This window comes from Dryobates pubescens, chromosome 17, assembly GCF_014839835.1.
Source record: "Dryobates pubescens isolate bDryPub1 chromosome 17, bDryPub1.pri, whole genome shotgun sequence".
Taxonomy (NCBI): Eukaryota; Metazoa; Chordata; class Aves; order Piciformes; family Picidae; genus Dryobates; species Dryobates pubescens.
Genome location: NC_071628.1, coordinates 626,174 through 643,537, shown reverse-complemented (window position 1 = coordinate 643,537; position 17,364 = coordinate 626,174). Strand labels below are relative to the sequence as shown.

The 17,364-nt window shown below is 45.2% G+C and overlaps 1 protein-coding gene across 1 annotated transcript in view; it reads right to left on the bottom strand.

Moving 5' to 3' along the window:
* Positions 1-2,148: 2,148 nt before the first annotated feature.
* Positions 2,149-17,364, bottom strand: part of ADAMTS17 (ADAM metallopeptidase with thrombospondin type 1 motif 17) — a 177,585-nt gene continuing 162,369 nt past the window's right edge. Inside the window, exons 23-24 of the mRNA XM_054168852.1 lie at positions 5,154-5,331; positions 2,149-2,476 (exon numbers count right to left, since the gene is read on the bottom strand). Of these exons, the coding sequence (XP_054024827.1) occupies positions 2,325-2,476; positions 5,154-5,331 (330 nt within the window). The 3' untranslated portion in view covers positions 2,149-2,324. The remainder of the gene's footprint in view (positions 2,477-5,153; positions 5,332-17,364) is intronic.

Sequence of the window (17,364 nt, the reverse complement as noted above, 5' to 3'; positions counted from 1 at the left end):
GTAGGGAGGCAGGGCTGTGTGGCTGCAGGGTTATGACAGCAGGCAAGGGTAGAAACTACCACTGTGAATTACCAATACCAATCAGCTCCTCTGGGCTCTGCCTGATCACTTGAGACATCTCACTAGCAGTTCATCTACCTATTAACATGCCTAACTGAACATCACTGTGGTGTTTCCTAAACCTGTCACCCCTGCCAGCAACATTTTCCCTTGATTACTAAGTAGTTATCCAGTCTCTGTGTTTGGGATGCAGGCTGGGAAGAACAGAAGGAGGAGGTCTGATACTGACTGTAAGATGCCAAAAGAACATCCAGAATAACAAAAAACCAAGCTAGAATCATTTCCCTGACAGAGAAAATCATCTGGGGCACTGGAAAGTAGAGCTGTTTGAGACAGCACTTGAGTAAATAATTGTGCGCATAGGAGTGCATATAGGACACTCCTGGTGTGCACTCGTGCTCACTTGCACTCCTAAGCACAGAAGTGAATGTGAAGCCCACGCAGGATCTGTTGATGAACATAATCTCCCTGTGCTTGAAAAAATGAGCTTTTAATAAATGCTAATGAGTTATTCCAGTGAGGTCCTGGATATTTAAAGGACTGTAGTAAGGAAGAAAAAGTTGCTTTAAAGATATGCAAGGTACTAAGTCATTATCACTTCTTGCACTGGAAACAAGAGATGACAGCAACAAAGACAAGGTGAGGACAGGCATGAGCTGCAGTCCAGACCGGCCAGGGGCTGGGGGTAAGTAGCTGGGATTTGTTCTGCACTCATCTCCACAGAGTAACAGCAACACAAGTTCTAGAGCGAGTACAAAGCTGCAATTCATCCACAGGCTCTGTTCGTATCCTGAAGAGTGGGCTGTAACTTAACCACTGCATAACTGACATTGGACTCTGGCAAGGGAAACGATCCATGTTGGAGCAAGATATTATGGAGAGACACTGATGTGCAGGACTAACGGAGGGGACAAACTCTGCCCTGGGTACAGCTCCTGTTTCAAGCCTCACATCTCAGAGAGGAGCTTGGTTTAAAGTGCAGAGATACGGAAGGGAGTATCATATATGCAGCACTTGCAATGTGCTCTCATAGCACCAAACCTGATAGCACCACAAAAGACAGGAACTGTTAAAATTCAGTGAGCACAATCCTAGCCCTTACTGAAGGCAATGGAAGTCTTGGCCTTATGGCTTCAACAAACCTCAAGATTACACTTTGAATGTAGTCTATCCTTCACTGCTTTTGACTCAAAAGGCCACAAACCCTCTGATGTATACAAGAGCCAAGAGAGAGGAAACACTTGTTCTGCTCTCCACTTCACCTTTCACAGAAAGGCTGCTGCAAATCCTGTTTGTTACCAGCCCTATTCAATTCCATGGTCCTCTTTAAAACATTGGCAGTCTCATTATCTGACTGACTTCTGAAAACTGGAGAGAGATTAGGCCAGGCAATCCTTCAGTGAGCTCTACTGGATTAAATGATTTTTGGCTTCTCCCATCTCATGTAAATGGTTCTTGCTTAAGAATAACTGTCTACTGCTGTTCATACGCTTCCGTTTCATTAAGCTCAGAGAAAAATTAAGTTTCATAACAGAAACTACATTATTCTGCAGGAAAGGGAGAGATTGCTTTTTAAAATTAGAAAGCAGAGTAGTCCCTATTAGTTGCTCTAAAAATATGACTTGGAATGTTGGATATAATTGCACTAAGTTTCCTTTGGGAATTTCAGAGATGTCCATCCTCTGCTATCAGTTTTCACAAGCTCTTCCAGCAAATCCTCTCTTTAAATTAAGCCTTTCATTTATGTGGGTTCTTCCAAGCCCACTCCACAGTGGGATAGCTGTTGGGAACTGAAAACATCATCTCCAAAATGAAAAGATTAAAGTTATGTCTCTACCTTTGCGGAATTATTTTGCCAGAGGCCTTCCTCCATGGAGGTACCCATGACCTTACTCAATGTAATCACTTTGCAACTCTTGTCCTTTAATGGTAGCAAGCCATCCAGTGGCTGGTGATTTAATATATTAAAGTAAAAAGCATTAATGAAAAATGTAAGGATGTCAAAATATGATAACATGGTTGGCTCCTTGAGATGACTCTTTCTGGTTGTTTTGGGGATTTTCTTGTTTTGTTTTGTTTTGTTTTTTTAAGGTGGATGAGTAGATTACTTTGGTATGCAGTCTGTAGAGTTAGTTTCAAGTCTTACTAGGTATGCTTCAGAATCCACCACATTGTAGCAACTCATTAAGTTCCAGTACTCAGACCTACTAGTCCGTGATTTAGATACAAGTAGCTGTGACACTCTAAGAAGTAGCACAGGTTCATTAACTCTTCTGCTGCATCTTGTTTGCATAAAAGTCTCTGCAAGTCTGGCAGCAGCGCTGATACCACCGCATGTCTTGGCACAGATTCTTCTCCCGGATCACCCTGCAGTACACTGTCCACTGGTCGCCTGTGCACTTGTACGTGAGAGCAGCTTTGGACAAGAAAAGAGAGGAGAAACTAGCAGATTAGCCAGGAAGAGCATTGCAGGGGTGGTCAAAATCACTGCACGTGAGGCAAGCAAGGGCAAGCAAGTCTCCCTGCCAGTGCTGGAGATCAGACGATGTTCCTTCTACTGAAACACCAGCTCATGGAGTGCTCACTGCAAGGGTGCAGCTGGCCATAACTGGGAAGCACAATCCTCCACGTTGTGCCTTTTTTGTCTCAGTGACAAACAGGTCTAGATGAACAAAACATCCAAAGCATCAGCCTAGACTGAAGCACCTGAATACTGCAGAGCAGAGTGAGAAGCTGGGTGCTCCCACAGAAAGTGCTGCACTAAGGCATGCTTTCAGATGTGGCCACTATCATCTTGGTGGAATACATTTTACAGAGAAGCAAAATCAAACTCAAGTGGATGCAAAGATAAATTAATAGGAAGCAAAAATAACATCTCTTAGTGTAGTAAAACCAGCAGGAGAAGAATTAGCTATTGGGAGAGGGAATTGTGGCCTCTGAGATTGCTACAAAAATGGTCTAATTAAAGAATAGGAAAAGGTGCTGACCTAGCAGCATCTTGAGTGCCTCCTTCCTCACCCCTGCTGAATGAAAGGCTCTTGTCCTGTATTCAGCGGTGAGTCTCAGTGCCAAGCACCAGGAAATGATGGCAGCAAAACTGGTAGAAATGTTTATAGCTGAAGCTTCATTCAGTTAAACAAGAAGCAGAAGTTTTATCTGATCTGATGAAATGAAGTAGCATTGTCCCAGAAAAAGGGACATGGAGCAAATGAAAAAGACCTTATTGTGAGAAAAAAATCTGAGTGGAAGTGCCCATCCTAGACAGGGGGAGGGTAGAGCTGTTTCTGAGTCTGCCAGTAGTGCAGGGGCTTTTCGAGGGAGTTATATCTGCAGCACTTGCTGCTGTGGTTCCAAGCAGACACTGAAAGCATGATGTAGCTGAACAAATGAGACATCTTGCAGGAACATTTGAGACAGGAGAGACTTGATGTCACAGACACCGAGCCACACACAAGACTAGGCCCTCTAATATTTCAGGCGTCCAAGGCTATGATGGAAGACAGGAAGCATGTTGAGGAGGTGACATGGGTAAGATTCTTGAGGGACAGAATAAGCCCTCCCTGAATGTGTCTTCACCAAAGGACACTGGACACAGAAGTAAAATCAGGTGAGGTGAACTCCACAATTAGATACTTCTGAAAACCACTCTGGAGTGGGGACAAGGCAGCATGGAATTTGCAGACTAGTGGAATGTTTTCCTCTATAATTTTTTGGGGGAGGTTTACACTGCAGGAAACAGAAAATTTTGTTGAAAGATAATCCAATAAGAATTGTTTATAAGCAGGAAGATCAAAACACTCCATGATATATCTTTCTGCTAATACCAAATATCATTGTTTCTAGCCAGGGTGATTCCAAGCCTGATTTAAAAAGAAAGGCATCTCAAATTACTTGCAGATTACTTTCAGCAGGGCCTTGAGCCTCTTCAGTCTTCTAACCACAACAACTGCTTTGTCCTAAAATGTAAATTGGGATGGATTTCTTGTCTCATCAGTGTATCAAGGGCTTACTTCTCAAATGAAATGTTTTCCTTTCACTGTGCTCTTAGTACTAAAGTATCTAGAAGTGCTCTCACACATCCTTAAAGAAATGAGGTTAGAAGCTCCTCAGCATGAACAAAATGTCCCATATCCTTTCAAACATCCCTTAAACTTTCGGGAAACAAATCTCCGAAGCTTCAGCTGTTACTCCTTAGCGGAGGCTCTCTCAGCAGCTCCACCCCCTCAGGCGTGCTACAGGACAAGCTCTGCCGAGAGGGCGGGGGCTGCTCTTTCTGGTAAGCTCTTAGTTTCGCTTCATCTTACTGGTGATGATGTGTGAAATGTAAAGAAACCAGCTTGGTTCTTGGAGCTGAAGCTGAACACACAGGGCCGAAGTTTGGCAAAAAGTGGTTTTGCCTCCTTATAATCTAAAAAAATAGGCTGTGGAAAATCATGGATTCCCACAATTCTGCATTAACAGAAGCATTCTTAACCAAAGCCATTTCTCAAACAGGGTGTCAAGGTGTCTGGGGAAACAGATGGCTGATCACCACATTCTCATCTCAGCCAGGTACACAGGGCTGCAGGGAGGGTGAGGACAGAAAATCAGTGGGTTCACACAGAGGCTGGATGGGCAAATTAGTTCATTCAACCAGACTCCTGTGGCAGCAAATGAAAAGGAAAAGCAGCAGAGACGCTCTACTTGTCAAGGCCACGTACTGTTCTTAGGGCATGGATGAATAAATCATCCTACTTTACACTCACTGCAGCAAAAGCAAGTTTGTGACAGGAAAAGATGTACCTGTCTGCTCCCTCACCTCTGCGATCAGTCTGTCAGTCACACACCACGTGTGTACTCCAGTTGGTCTCTCAGGTCTATCCACTGCTGAGCACTCCAGCTTAGACAGACTCTGAGGCAGGAACTGATGGATAAGAGAGGACCTGTCCACACTAGACCTTTAGTCTAGAGTCTGACTAGGGGGCCCTGTCCTGATTTCTGGCTCTGGGCAATCCTCCGAAGACCTACTTTTTATCATACTGGGACCCAGCAGGACCTGGGGGTTTATCTGGTCCTTTGCAGGTGACATCTTCCCCCCAAAGCCCCTCACTCACCAAGTCTGGGCGAGGTAATTGTATTGACATTTATCTTCTCATTGCAGACCTCTTGGTGGCACTGCCTGTAGGCCGCTGGCTTGGACAGGACAGGACACTCGCTGCCATGGCGCCCAGTAACTTTGTGCATGCACTGGACCACACGGGACTGGAGGCCTTTCCCACAGGTTGAGGAGCACTGGAAAAGAGAAGGCATTGAGATGTGGTCCAAGCAGAGCAGCTTCCAAACCACATACACACCTACACCAGAGAAATCACTGCCAGAGCTGAAGTGTGCAGCAGACTGGCAGCTCCTTGTCATGCTGAGGACTCCAAAACAGGGTCATCAGTTCAGCCAGGAACCCTTCACACAGCTGTTGTGTTTGTCTGTGACAATTCTGTGGCTTCAGGGAGTGCTGTGATATCCTGGCACAGGGAAGGGAACCATCCTTCTGTCTGGACTTAGTCCATCTACGCTGATGGTCCCTGTGGATGCCCACGAGGTTGAAGCAGGAAGGGATGCAGTTCCCTCCACCAGGCACAAATAAACAACGCTAGAAAAAGTCTACTGTTTAATTATTTAATTTATCCCAGGTGCTGCGTGAGCCTACCAGGGGCTCTGCTTGACCTCCTCTTCACCAACAGGGAAAGGGCTGGTGGGGATGTGGTGGTTGGAGGGTGTTCAGGGGCCAGCGACCACGAGATAATTGAATTTTCAGAGGGGCAGCAAGACGACCTCCACTCTGGACTTCCCGAGGGCAGACTTCAGGTTACTCAAGGAACTAACTCAGAAGGTTCCTTGGGAAACAGCCCTTAGAAACAAAGGGGTCCAGGAGAGCTGGACCTGCTTCAAGGAAGAACTCTTGAAGGTGCAGGAACAGGCTGTGCCAATGTGCCATGAGCCGCCGGGGCAGACGGCCAGCCTGGATGGGCAATGAACTTCTAAAAGAACTAAGGGAAAAAAAGAGGGTGTATCATCTCTGGAAGAAAGGGGAGGCAACCCACGGAATGTTTAAGTGCAATCACACAGCACTTACAGGATGGCCAAGGGATCAGGCCCAACCAGCATGGATTTAGGAAGGGCAGGTCCTGCCTCACCAACCTGATCTTCTATGCTCAAGTGACTGCCTGGTGGGTGTGGGGCAGGCTGTGGATGTAGTCTGCCTGGACCTCAGCAAGGCCTTTGACACCATCCCCCACAGCAAACTCTTGGCCAAGCTGTCAGCCCATGGCTTGGATGGGAGCACACTGCGATGGGTTAGGAACTGGCTGGAGGCTGAGCCCAGAGAGTGGTGGTGAATGGTGCCACAGCCAGCTGGCAGCCAGGCACCAGTGGTGTGCCCCAGGGAGCAGTGCTGGGCCCCATGCTCTTTAACATCTTTATTGATGATCTGGACGAGGGCATCGAGTCCATCATCAGTAAATTTGCTGATGACACCAAGCTGGGGGCAGGAGTTGATCTGCTGGAGGGTAGAGAGGCTCTGCAGAGGGACCTGGACAGGCTGGGCAGATGGGCAGAGGCCAAGGGCAGGAGATTTAACACATCCAAGTGCCAGGTTCTGCACATTGGCCACAACAACCCCATGCAGAGCTACAGGCTGGGGTCAGAGTGGCTGGAGAGCAGCCAGGCAGAGAGGGACCTGGGGGTGCTGGTTGATGGTGGGCTGAACATGAGCCTGCAGTGTGCCCAGGCGGCCAGGAGAGCCAGTGGCATCCTGGCCTGCATCAGGAACAGTGTGGCCAGCAGGAGCAGGGAGGTCATTCTGCCCCTGTACACTGCACTGGTTAGGCCACACCTTGAGTCCTGTGTCCAGTTCTGGGCCCCTCAGTTTAGGAAGGAGGTTGACTTGCTGGAACGAGTCCAGAGAAGGGCAACAAAGCTGGGGAGGGGTCTGGAGCACAGCCCTGTGAGGAGAGGCTGAGGGAGCTGGGGTTGCTTAGCCTGGACAAGAGGAGGCTCAGGGGAGACCTTATTGCTCTCTACAACTACCTGAAGGGAGGTTGTGGACAGGGGGAGGTTGGTCTCTTCTCCCAGGCAACCAGCACTAGAACAAGAGGACACAGTCTCAAGCTGTACCAGAGGCTGGAGGTTAGGAAGAAATTCTACACAGAGAGAGAGATTGGCCATTGGAATGGGCTGCCCGAGGAGGTGGTGGAGTCACCATCACTGGAGGTGTTTGGAAGGAGACTTGATGGGGTGCTTGGTGCCATGGTTTAGTTGGTGAGATGGTGTTGGGTGATAGGTTGGACACAATGATCTTGAAGGTCTCTTCCAACCTGGTCTGGTCTATTCTATTCTATTCTACTCTATTGTAAGAAGCTTCCACCTCTCTCTCCACAAGGGATCCAGTGGTACTGGTTTTCTTGGTTTAAAAGCTGTTTCCAAGACTTGGATGGTCTAGCAAGGCCATCCACAGGTAAGATGACCATTGTCAGGCACTGATATAAGATAAAACCAGGATTGCAGTAGAGGCATGCCCAGCCCTCCATAAAAGCTCTGTTCCAGTACACGAGAGGGCACATCAGGTGTTCCAGTATTTACTCTCATCCATCCCTGCTAACTGTCTGGAACTTCTCAGTCCTCCTGGAAGCAACTGCAAATTGTACTCCGTAAGTTTTGGCTTCTATTAGCCAGAAGGCCCAGGCTGTTTATGTGCTCTCTTTGTTGTCACACAGCTGGGAGTCCCTACATCTCCCTCCCTCTTCCTCTGTCCCAGTCACTGGTGATTTACAATGTCCTACTTGCACACTGCTCAACTTTAATAAAGCAAACACAGTCAGCACGTGGGTCACAGTCAGCTGGTGGGTGCACCAGCTGGAGTTAATAAAAGAACCTTGTATTTAAAATAAAGAAACAATGGGTTGCAGGACTTTGGGAAGATCCCTGCTTCTGCTAAAGCCACACACAAGCAAATGATGGGGGAGAGAAGGAGGTGAGGGAGAACTCAGGAGATAAAATGAGGAGGATGTCAAAAGATGAGATTTTCTGTCCTCTGCTGTTTCTGAACAAAACCAGGCCAGTGGAGCTCTCTCCCTGAAAAACAGTATCACCTCTAAGTGATAATTCTTACAAACACTGAAGAGGACCCAAAGAGAAGCACCCCTGAGGTCAGACTGAAGTCCAAACCTGAAGGATGTGTGTGCATTGTGGACGCTTGTAAGACTGTGACCCAAGGACTAAGGAACACATGGATGCATGTAGTGTCCATTTCTCCCATCCACGGGGGAGAGCACAGCAAAGCTCTGGTAATTTTGTTTTGGAAGTATCACAAGAAACTCCTGCTGCTTCTCAAAGACCACCTGACACAGAAGTATAGATTTCTTCTGGAGGGACCACAGGGATCTTTTCACTCCTCTGTGGATAACTGAAAAGTCTGAGAAAAAAATGGCCTCAGATGAACATCAGCCTATAAAACAGAGCTGATGGAATCCTGCTTCAGACAACCCAGTGCAGAAATACATTGACACACCCTGAATGATTTCTTTCTGGGTAGAAGGAGCTGTAAGATCAGTGAAGCATGGTGTCAGAAATAACAGACACTTGATTTGATTTTCTTCTTCGGCAACTCACATTAATGACAAGTTTCCTGTATGTGGTGCACCCACTGAATTTGTATGTATTCCCCCCACACTGGGAACTATCTCTGGCTCAGATCCCTTCTGGACTCTGCCATTAAGCCATGCTGGTGTGCAGCACACCTCTGTGTTTCCAGCTATGCAGCCCCACCAGACCTGATTGCTGTATTCTGAAGGTAGCAGTTGGGCTATATTAAAATTTTACATGTATTTTGGAACTTCTTTTACAAAAATAAATAGTTGGACTTTTGCCTTTGCATCCTCCTTATTTCAATTTCAGTTCAACACACTGGTTTATGACAGATATTTTGCATTTAGATTTTCAGCTGGTGAATTTACATCAAGATTTGGTCAGTGTCTGTTAATACCTCAGTGATGGGTATGGTATTTGGGACTATGCTGAATGAATGTCCTACAATGCATGCCCTCATACCTTGAGCTTCTGCAGTGAGACCTAGGCATCCATCGGTCTTGGGTGTCCCTCTGCTCTACCTCAGCACTATGTGTGCTCCATGACTTCCACCAGTAGACCAGTCAAGCATGGCAAATTACATTTGGATTTAAAGTTAACAATTTTTACCCTGAGAAGTGCAACTCCTAGGCTCTTCCACTTCACTAGTCATCTGCAACCTCTAATCCTCAGGATTTCAAGGGCACTTTTAGTCTCCAGAGTGCTTTGTTCATCTTAATCCTCACAAAACTCTTTGCAAGAGGAGTGAGTTGTGCATCCATTTTGCAAACAGAATAGCTGTTACCATGCTGGCATCAAACAACCTGTCCAAGCCATGGCATTCCGTCACATGACTCTGAGACAGTGAGCCTGAAGCCTCTGCCTCTGGCTGAGGCACCCCCTGTGCTTGCAAATGCTCTTTCACAGAGTGGGGGGAAAACAGAGAAAGAAGATTCTCAGAAGGCGAAAATGGTTTTCAGATACCAGCATAAAAACTCTCACCTGCCTTTGTCTGTGTTCCTGTCTCTGCATTTGTTAACCAGCAAGGAGGGCAAGTAATGAAACTTTTTCCACAGACACTGCCAACTCCAATCCTTAGACAAATAACAGCAGAGTTTTTGCCCAAAGCAGTTTTATTCCTTCTCCTGGGAGACAGGGATCATCACCTATGCTATGCAATTAGTTTCTCACAGCCAGCAAGACAGATTTTAACATCTTTCTTGAACTCTTTAGGGCTTGGCAGCTAAAGGAAGGTTGGACATCTGGCTTATTTTAAGATGAAATTTTCAACTCTGTACTTGGATAGTGTCTTTCCTAGGAATTTCAATAGGAAATAAGAATAGATACAAAATACATACAGAGGGGGAATTGTTACTCACAGTGCACTATGTAAAAAGGACATAATTAGAAGAGGTATAAAAATCAAACTCCAGCTGAACAGCAAATTCCCATAAATACTTTTGCCCATACTCTGGACAGCTAAATGCATTGCTGCAGTCTCTCTGTTCTCAAATATTTATGGAGCAAGTAAGCATATCTGCAGAACAGTTCTGAGTGCTTGATTCACTCTCTGTCCTCTGGAACAGGACCCTCAGCTTTGCAAACAGCTGCCAGAGTATCACTTGTGACCGGGTGACCTGGGCTGCAGGGCAAAGGGACGGTTACAGCCCAGCACCTGACCCAATTTCTATAGAGCTATCACAGTTGCACTGTGCAGAAAGATCACAGGATGTCAGGGGCTGGAAGGGACCTTGAGAGATCATCTAGCCCAACCCCTCTACCAAAGCAGGATCACCTATACCAGGTCACACAGGAATGATGGAAGTGCTGCACACTGCTGATTGTATATAAAATGGTGTTGATGGACCATTTTTTTGGTGGATCTCTCCCTGCCCCCTGAGCTGTTACATAAGTCCTGAGAGAAAACCCACAAGCAAGTTGCCCACTCTGGGAAGCTGGGGACCTGGACAAGTGGTTAATAGAGATGCTGGTGTCAAAAAAAGAAATGTTCTTTTCCTGCACCATCAGAAAAACCACAAATTGTCAAGGCAGCAGCTGCCTTCATCAGCTTAAAGGAGATTTACTCACAGAAAAACTCCAACCTTAAGACCAAGCTATGATTTTTCAACTGGAAAGCTATTTCCACCTTAGGATACTGATATGAAAGCTTGAAATCTACCAAAGGTGCTGACAGATGCCTAATTGCTTTGAAAGCAAATGCCTCAGGAGAATATTAGGTATTAAAATAGAAAGAATTTACATTAAGTGCTGAGATATGTCAGGGGCTTCATCAGCTCCTGATCTACAAAAGATAGCCAGGGAAAGAGAGAAGGATAAGACTGAATGAAGCCAGGACAGGGCTACTGTCAGGCAGCTGCAGAGACCAGCCCAAAGAATCTCTGTGTTGAGGCATAATGAGGAGAGAAAAAGGCACAGATTTACCATGACAGAGGACAGGCTGGGCTCTGTTCAGGACTAAGCACTGCTTTGGCCTCGTTGAGGGCTGCTGGCTAGGTAGGAATGCATTCAGACCACGTGTTACCTCTTCTAACCCCAAAGAAATAGTCTGTTTTGCAAGAGCCTTGCTTTTTCCAGCACAAGGTCATAGCATCCCTGCAGCCAGTCCTGAGTGTACTCCCATATTTAGAAGGCTGATCTGTTGGAGGAGGTACAGTTCAAGATGACTGTCATAACTAAGCTGAAGGCAAGATGGTTTTTGCTTTATTCATCAGTCTGCAGTCATCTGATGTTTAAAGATACTGGTTTGCCCCCAGTTTGCTGCAAGTTGCTGAAGCCAAGGATAACACTATGGCTAAAGCTCCAATATTCAGAGGTGGAGTCACGCTTTACTGACTTCAGAGTTCAAGTATTTCGAGGCGTTGGGATAGGGTAGAGTGGTTTTCCCCCCCAGGGGTCTTATTTCTTGCCTCTATGAAAGTCAGAAAGAAAGCAAGACCAGTTCCTATTAATAACATTCTAACACAGCATCTGAGATGAATGACAAATGTCCTGTAATTGCTCTTAATAGTATACATGTGTGTGCTCTGAAAGGCAGTGCTCCACACACCTTCACATCAGACTTTTTATGAGGGTCACTCATTTCAACTCCAGAGTTTCAGCTGAAAAGCAGCATGCAATGTGCTTTCATAAACACCAGGTCAACTTTCACCATGGCATCATGTTAAAGACAGACATTTCTGGCTTTTCACTGATAAGATCTAATTAGCCCAAAGCAAACTGTAAGCTGTTTTTCAATCTCCCTTGTTCTTTTCTTCTTTTTTTTCCTTTCTCCTTCCCCCCCCTCCCCCCCTTCTCTTTTCTTCTTCTTTTTGAACCCTAGATCTGTAAAGAGAACGTATCTGGTCTTGCTTACAACAATCTTTCATTTGGAACCTTTTGTGAAGTGACTGATTTGTTTAATTTAGCCAAGAAAAATGCATACCCTTCTGACTCAGTATGGGAAAAACCAATAAATTACATCAGAAAGTGCTGATGGCTGATGTGACAGTATCTGAGAAGGAAAAGAGAGAAGCAAGCTCTGCAAACTGCCTACAGCTGTGCTTTCCAACCGCATGACCCTGAGGAACAAGATCTGACCAGTATATCCAGCATGTCTCACTGCATCATTAAGCTTGACTCTGCTATTCTGAAAAGTTCCATTGTTTAGAGAGAGTTCAGAGATCAAGAGCTGAGTGCATGAATATTCTGGGGAGTGACAGTGCCCCTAAGTACTTGTGCAGCCCAGGTAGATGCTAATGAGGGAATTTAATTTAATTCATCGTACCAATCAGGCAGAGTTTACCTCCCACAAGCTTTCAAACTGGATTTGCAGACCAGAATGAAGGCAGATACAGAGAAACGATACACTATTGCCTCTAGGGTAGCTATTCTAGCATGCCTCCTACAGTGCTTGTGCATTGCTGTGATATGTGGCAGGTACAAACTGGAAATGCCACAGAGCTTATTCCACCGGAAAAACCTCAAAGAAATGATGCTGAAGATCACCTTCTGTAACAGGCATAATCAAGCTCATTTAAAGTAAACCAGAAAGTAATGGATAGTAATGAACAACTATGTAACCATGGGATCACCTAGCTCAACCAGGGCTGGCTGCTTGAGAATCTGCCCTGCTTCTTCAGGAAGTTACCCTGCTTCTACAGCAGTGTGCTGCTTGTGCTGAGCAGTGGTTCCGTGGGCTACATGAGTTCAAGTCCCACACTGACTCCTGCTGCAGATTTTACCCTGAAAAAGTATCTTGGGAACTGAAGCTCCACTGAACACGTATTTTAGTTATTATCAGCTAATGATCTATGCTATCTAAATGCAATTCATTAAAACAAGTAATTAAACTAAAGACTCCACTAGGATTACTTAACTTCAGCAAGGGGCTGCTCATCTCTGTCATCTCAGTCCTGCCTGAGCGCTCTCTAGGCAGAGAGCTTCTCAGCTTTGAAATGTATGATGCTGAACCAACACTGCATTTCATCTCTGCACATTCAAACATGTGATCACCAGGAGGCTGATACTAATTGCTCTTTAAAGATGTTCTGCAAGCTCCTCACCTTAATGCCTCAATAGTCGTTATAAATCCCAAAAGGCTACCTGAAAGACTGCACAATTATAGCAGCCCCTGCTAGCAATACCTCCTGTATGCTGTAGAGTCAAGGAGAAAAAAATCCCTCCAGATGCATAGTACAGACTGGCAAATTACCTCCTGTTTGTATTTTTGAATGCCTGACCCTAGACAAAGTAACATCTCAGAGTGACTCAGGGAAACCAATGCCAACAGCTGACCAGCTTTGTCTTTCATGCTTTCTTCCTTTTCACGTTACAAAAAAGAGAAGAGAATAAAATAGACACAATGGAATTCTATTTCCAATCCACTGATCTTGGTGGGAGGCTTAAATCCTCCATCAAAAAAACCCCAACAAAAGCACCACTTATGAACTAGGCTTTTAAATAAAAAATATCAAAAGGGAAAAGTTATTCTTCTAATTAATAGGCCCATTGGAGGCTGTGTCGGGCCACGAGACAATAACACTGTGACAGAACGTGCTCCACTTCAAGCACAGCACTGATGAATGGTCCTTCTCTAGCATGTTCTCCTTTTACTAAGGAGCCACAAAACTAATTTCTGTTATGGATATTTCCAGAAAATCCAACAGAGATGAGCTGTGCAGATTGTTGTGCAAGCAAGGAGCAGCATGAGGACTTGGTTCTGTAGCTTACAGTCCCAGGGGAATGCCATGGCCAGGCAGCATGGTAGTCAGCATCTCTTCACTTTCCATGCCTAGGTCACCCAATACAGCTAGCAGTTAACACAAATCCAGTAGAGGCTCAGCCCTGGTTTAGTGCCATTATACAATATTTACACCTTTAACCATGGCTGAAGATGTTTCTCTGATGGTGAGGTCAGAACAAAAGGGGTGGGATTCATCTTACTGAATCAGCTCTGTTTATGTTCTCTTTGCAGAGACAGATCACCACTTCAAAGGCAATTGGATAAAACTACTACCTGGAGCTGCCTGTCTGACAATGACTATAACTGGAGCCAGACAACTACGTCAAACAAGGCTCCTATCTGTCAGATGGCTAGGAATCAGTGATATAAATTTAATTGAGTTATAGACCGTGACCTGTAGTTAATCTGAGCTGAACTCATAGGAACTTCCCTTTATTTCCTCAAGCACATATTTCCTGTGGAGGTTTGTCCACAACAGAGTGGTGCAAGGCAGGGGAAGGGCCCTGGGTTGGGCTTTAAGCAGCCCAAGGTGATAGACCTGTGAAATGGCAGCAGGAACATGGAGATATCTCCCCTCATGTTTTCCCATCTGAGGATTTGACTTCAGTGATCCAAGACTTTTTCCTCAGAACTCTTGTTCTGGATTCATTATGGTTTGTTTCTCTTTCACCTAAACTTGTGGAATAAAATCATAAAAGGAACAGAGACAACTCCAGCATGCCTTGCACTGACAGTGAAGGTGACAGAAAAATCAACCTTGGAGCCTTGGAGCTCTGTCATATGTAACTGCAAGCTGTGTGCCAGAGCTCTTCACTTTCTGCTAAAAGCCTTAGCTCACTGAAGTCATGGGGAGCTGGCCACTGATTCTGGTGGGTCAGTGGTTTGGCCCACAGTGTTAGAAACGACACTGGCTTCTCTGCAGCAGAAGAGAGGAGTGGCTTCTGCATTGTAAAACAAACACCAGCCTTCTCTCACACAGAGATCTGTTTTATTCCATGCATTTCCTCAATGAAGGTTAAACTAGAGGGGATGGGTTCAGCTCAGCACAACTCAAAAGGGTACCATTCTACTGCAGAAATGCAGAACAGTGGCTTCCCATCTTTGCTAAAGAGCTGCACAGATTTTTTACCAGGATACTGGCAACAACATTCTTAAACTGAGGAATGTCCCTGGCTGATATAACCAATTTTGGGCCATTTGTTCTGATCCTCTGCAGCAAGGGGTGTTTTGAGATTAGCTGTTGGCAAGAAAGGCTGTGGTTTGCACGTCACTGATCACCTGCCAGAGGAACAAGCCATGTGGAATCACAACTAGCAGTACAACTTAGAGCAGTCCTTAGGGGCACCAGTTAGGTTCAGGACACTCTGATGCTCTGACTCCTGGTCATGCCTAGGACCAGGGAAGCAGAGGGTTTGAATACTAAAGCTTGTTGGATTCTGTCACATCCAGCTCTATCACCTTACCTTCTGGAGAAGAGCAGATTTGCACCAGTGAAGCCTGTAGACAATCTTCCAGCATCAGTTTCTAGCTATGGTGCTGGGTGCACATGAGCAGCCATAAATCATGATGTTTGCCGAGCCAAAGGGAGCAGGAAAGAGTCTGTCAGCTGTGGGGTGTGACTGCAGTGACCATCCCTCCTGTGGAGTTTTCTCTCAATTCAACAATAAAAGTTTTGGGGTTTTTTTTCAAGGTAGAAGAAGATGAACTGATCTATGAACTTATCTATGACCTTTATGAAGAATTAACAAGCTGTCCATGGTTTATCATAAACAGATGGCAGGTCAAGCCACGAATTTGTAATGACTGTTAGAACAAAGGACAGTTTGCTTCTATATTTATAACAGCACTGAACATACCTCTCAAACCACAGCTGTCCTTGATTTACTCTTCTTATCATGTAATGTGAATTCATCATTAAAAATGAGGAGTACAGAGGATTTTGTTGATGTTCCCAAATATCTGGAACATGGAAAACATGCCTTCCTGGCACTGGAAGATTCCACAGTATTGTTTTGGGAAAAAAATCCACAAAACCCCAAACCCAAACCCCATGCCCAACATGTTTTTTGGTGTACTGCAAGGCTAGGAGTTTTCTCTCTTAGAGAATACTATCCACTGCAATTCTGCCAAAACAATTACTTTACAATTACAAAATCCTTGTTACCTCCCACTGTGATGAATGTCTGCTGGTCTTCAGTATGAAACACCTCAACATTTGGCACAACCCCAGTATTTTTCTAATAGGAAATTGGATTTCTTTCCCCCCGCCCCCCCCATTGTTATCATTCTCCTGGGATGAGAACCCACAGCCAGCATTTCATGGGCTGAGCAAAATACTGTAAAGAAATTGGCAACTCCTGATGTCCAGGGAGGGCAGGTGGCTCTAGGTAATTTTTCAAATGTGCTTTATCACTGCTGACACAGTTTGGCAACAAGAATATTGTTTAACATCACACATTGCCAAGCTAATGGCTTTCCAGTTTCTGGAGAGTACAATCTCTCTTGAACCCAGTGAAGGTTCTGCCAGGTGGTTATACAAGATGTAAAGTGGTAGAAAAAGATTTCTCCTCTACTTTCTATCCTAGATGACATGTCATATATTTCTGTTCTCACCCGCAAGCACAAATCTGTGATGGTTTCTACACAAGACCCATAGTCTATCAGGTCAGATTTGGATCTGCATGGCATTGGCATGAGCCTGTATTAACTTAAGTGGCTGAATTAATCTGGATTTACACTAATGTAAGAGCAGCTGATACCTGGCCCACTGTGCTGAGTGAGATCCTTGGCTTGTGGCCAAGGGAAGAATGAAAGACAGTTGCCCTGGATTTACATTGGGTTATCTGAGATTAATATAGCCCTCAGTATTTACAGAGCACCTAATGTAATGCAAAGAAAAAAGATGGCAAAGGCAATATATTACAAGGCTTCCATGTATCCTCCTTCCTCTAAAAATCTTTTCATTGGGCTATGTAACAGAACCAGTTAATGAGATAAATTGTTGCCTGAGGGAGAGAAGTTGCATGCTTAGACTTCTACCCACAAAGCCGCAAATGTGCCCTTGTAAAGCTGGTACTAAAGATGGAGCTAGTGCACCCTGCTCCCAATTCTACTTTCCTTGATATTATACCAGTGAAAAGGAGAATAGTCCAAATAAATGAAACTGGGAACCCTCAACCATTTGAGCTATTGGCTCATTGACTGTTTCAGTCACAGGACAGAAATAGTGTGTTGAAGCATCTCAAATAGTGAAACGATGAAGAAAACAGTCAAGAAAACCCCATTCAAATCTTATGGAGACTTGCTCCTGCTATACAATCTTGCCTCTTCAGCTCTACCCTAGAAGAGTCCAAAAGCCAGCTGGAGGAAAAAACTCAAGAAACACAGCCTTGGCCTGTCCATTTGCACCTGAGTGCTTTCCCAGCTACACTATTACTAGAGCAGAAAAGGAGAGCGCTGAGGAC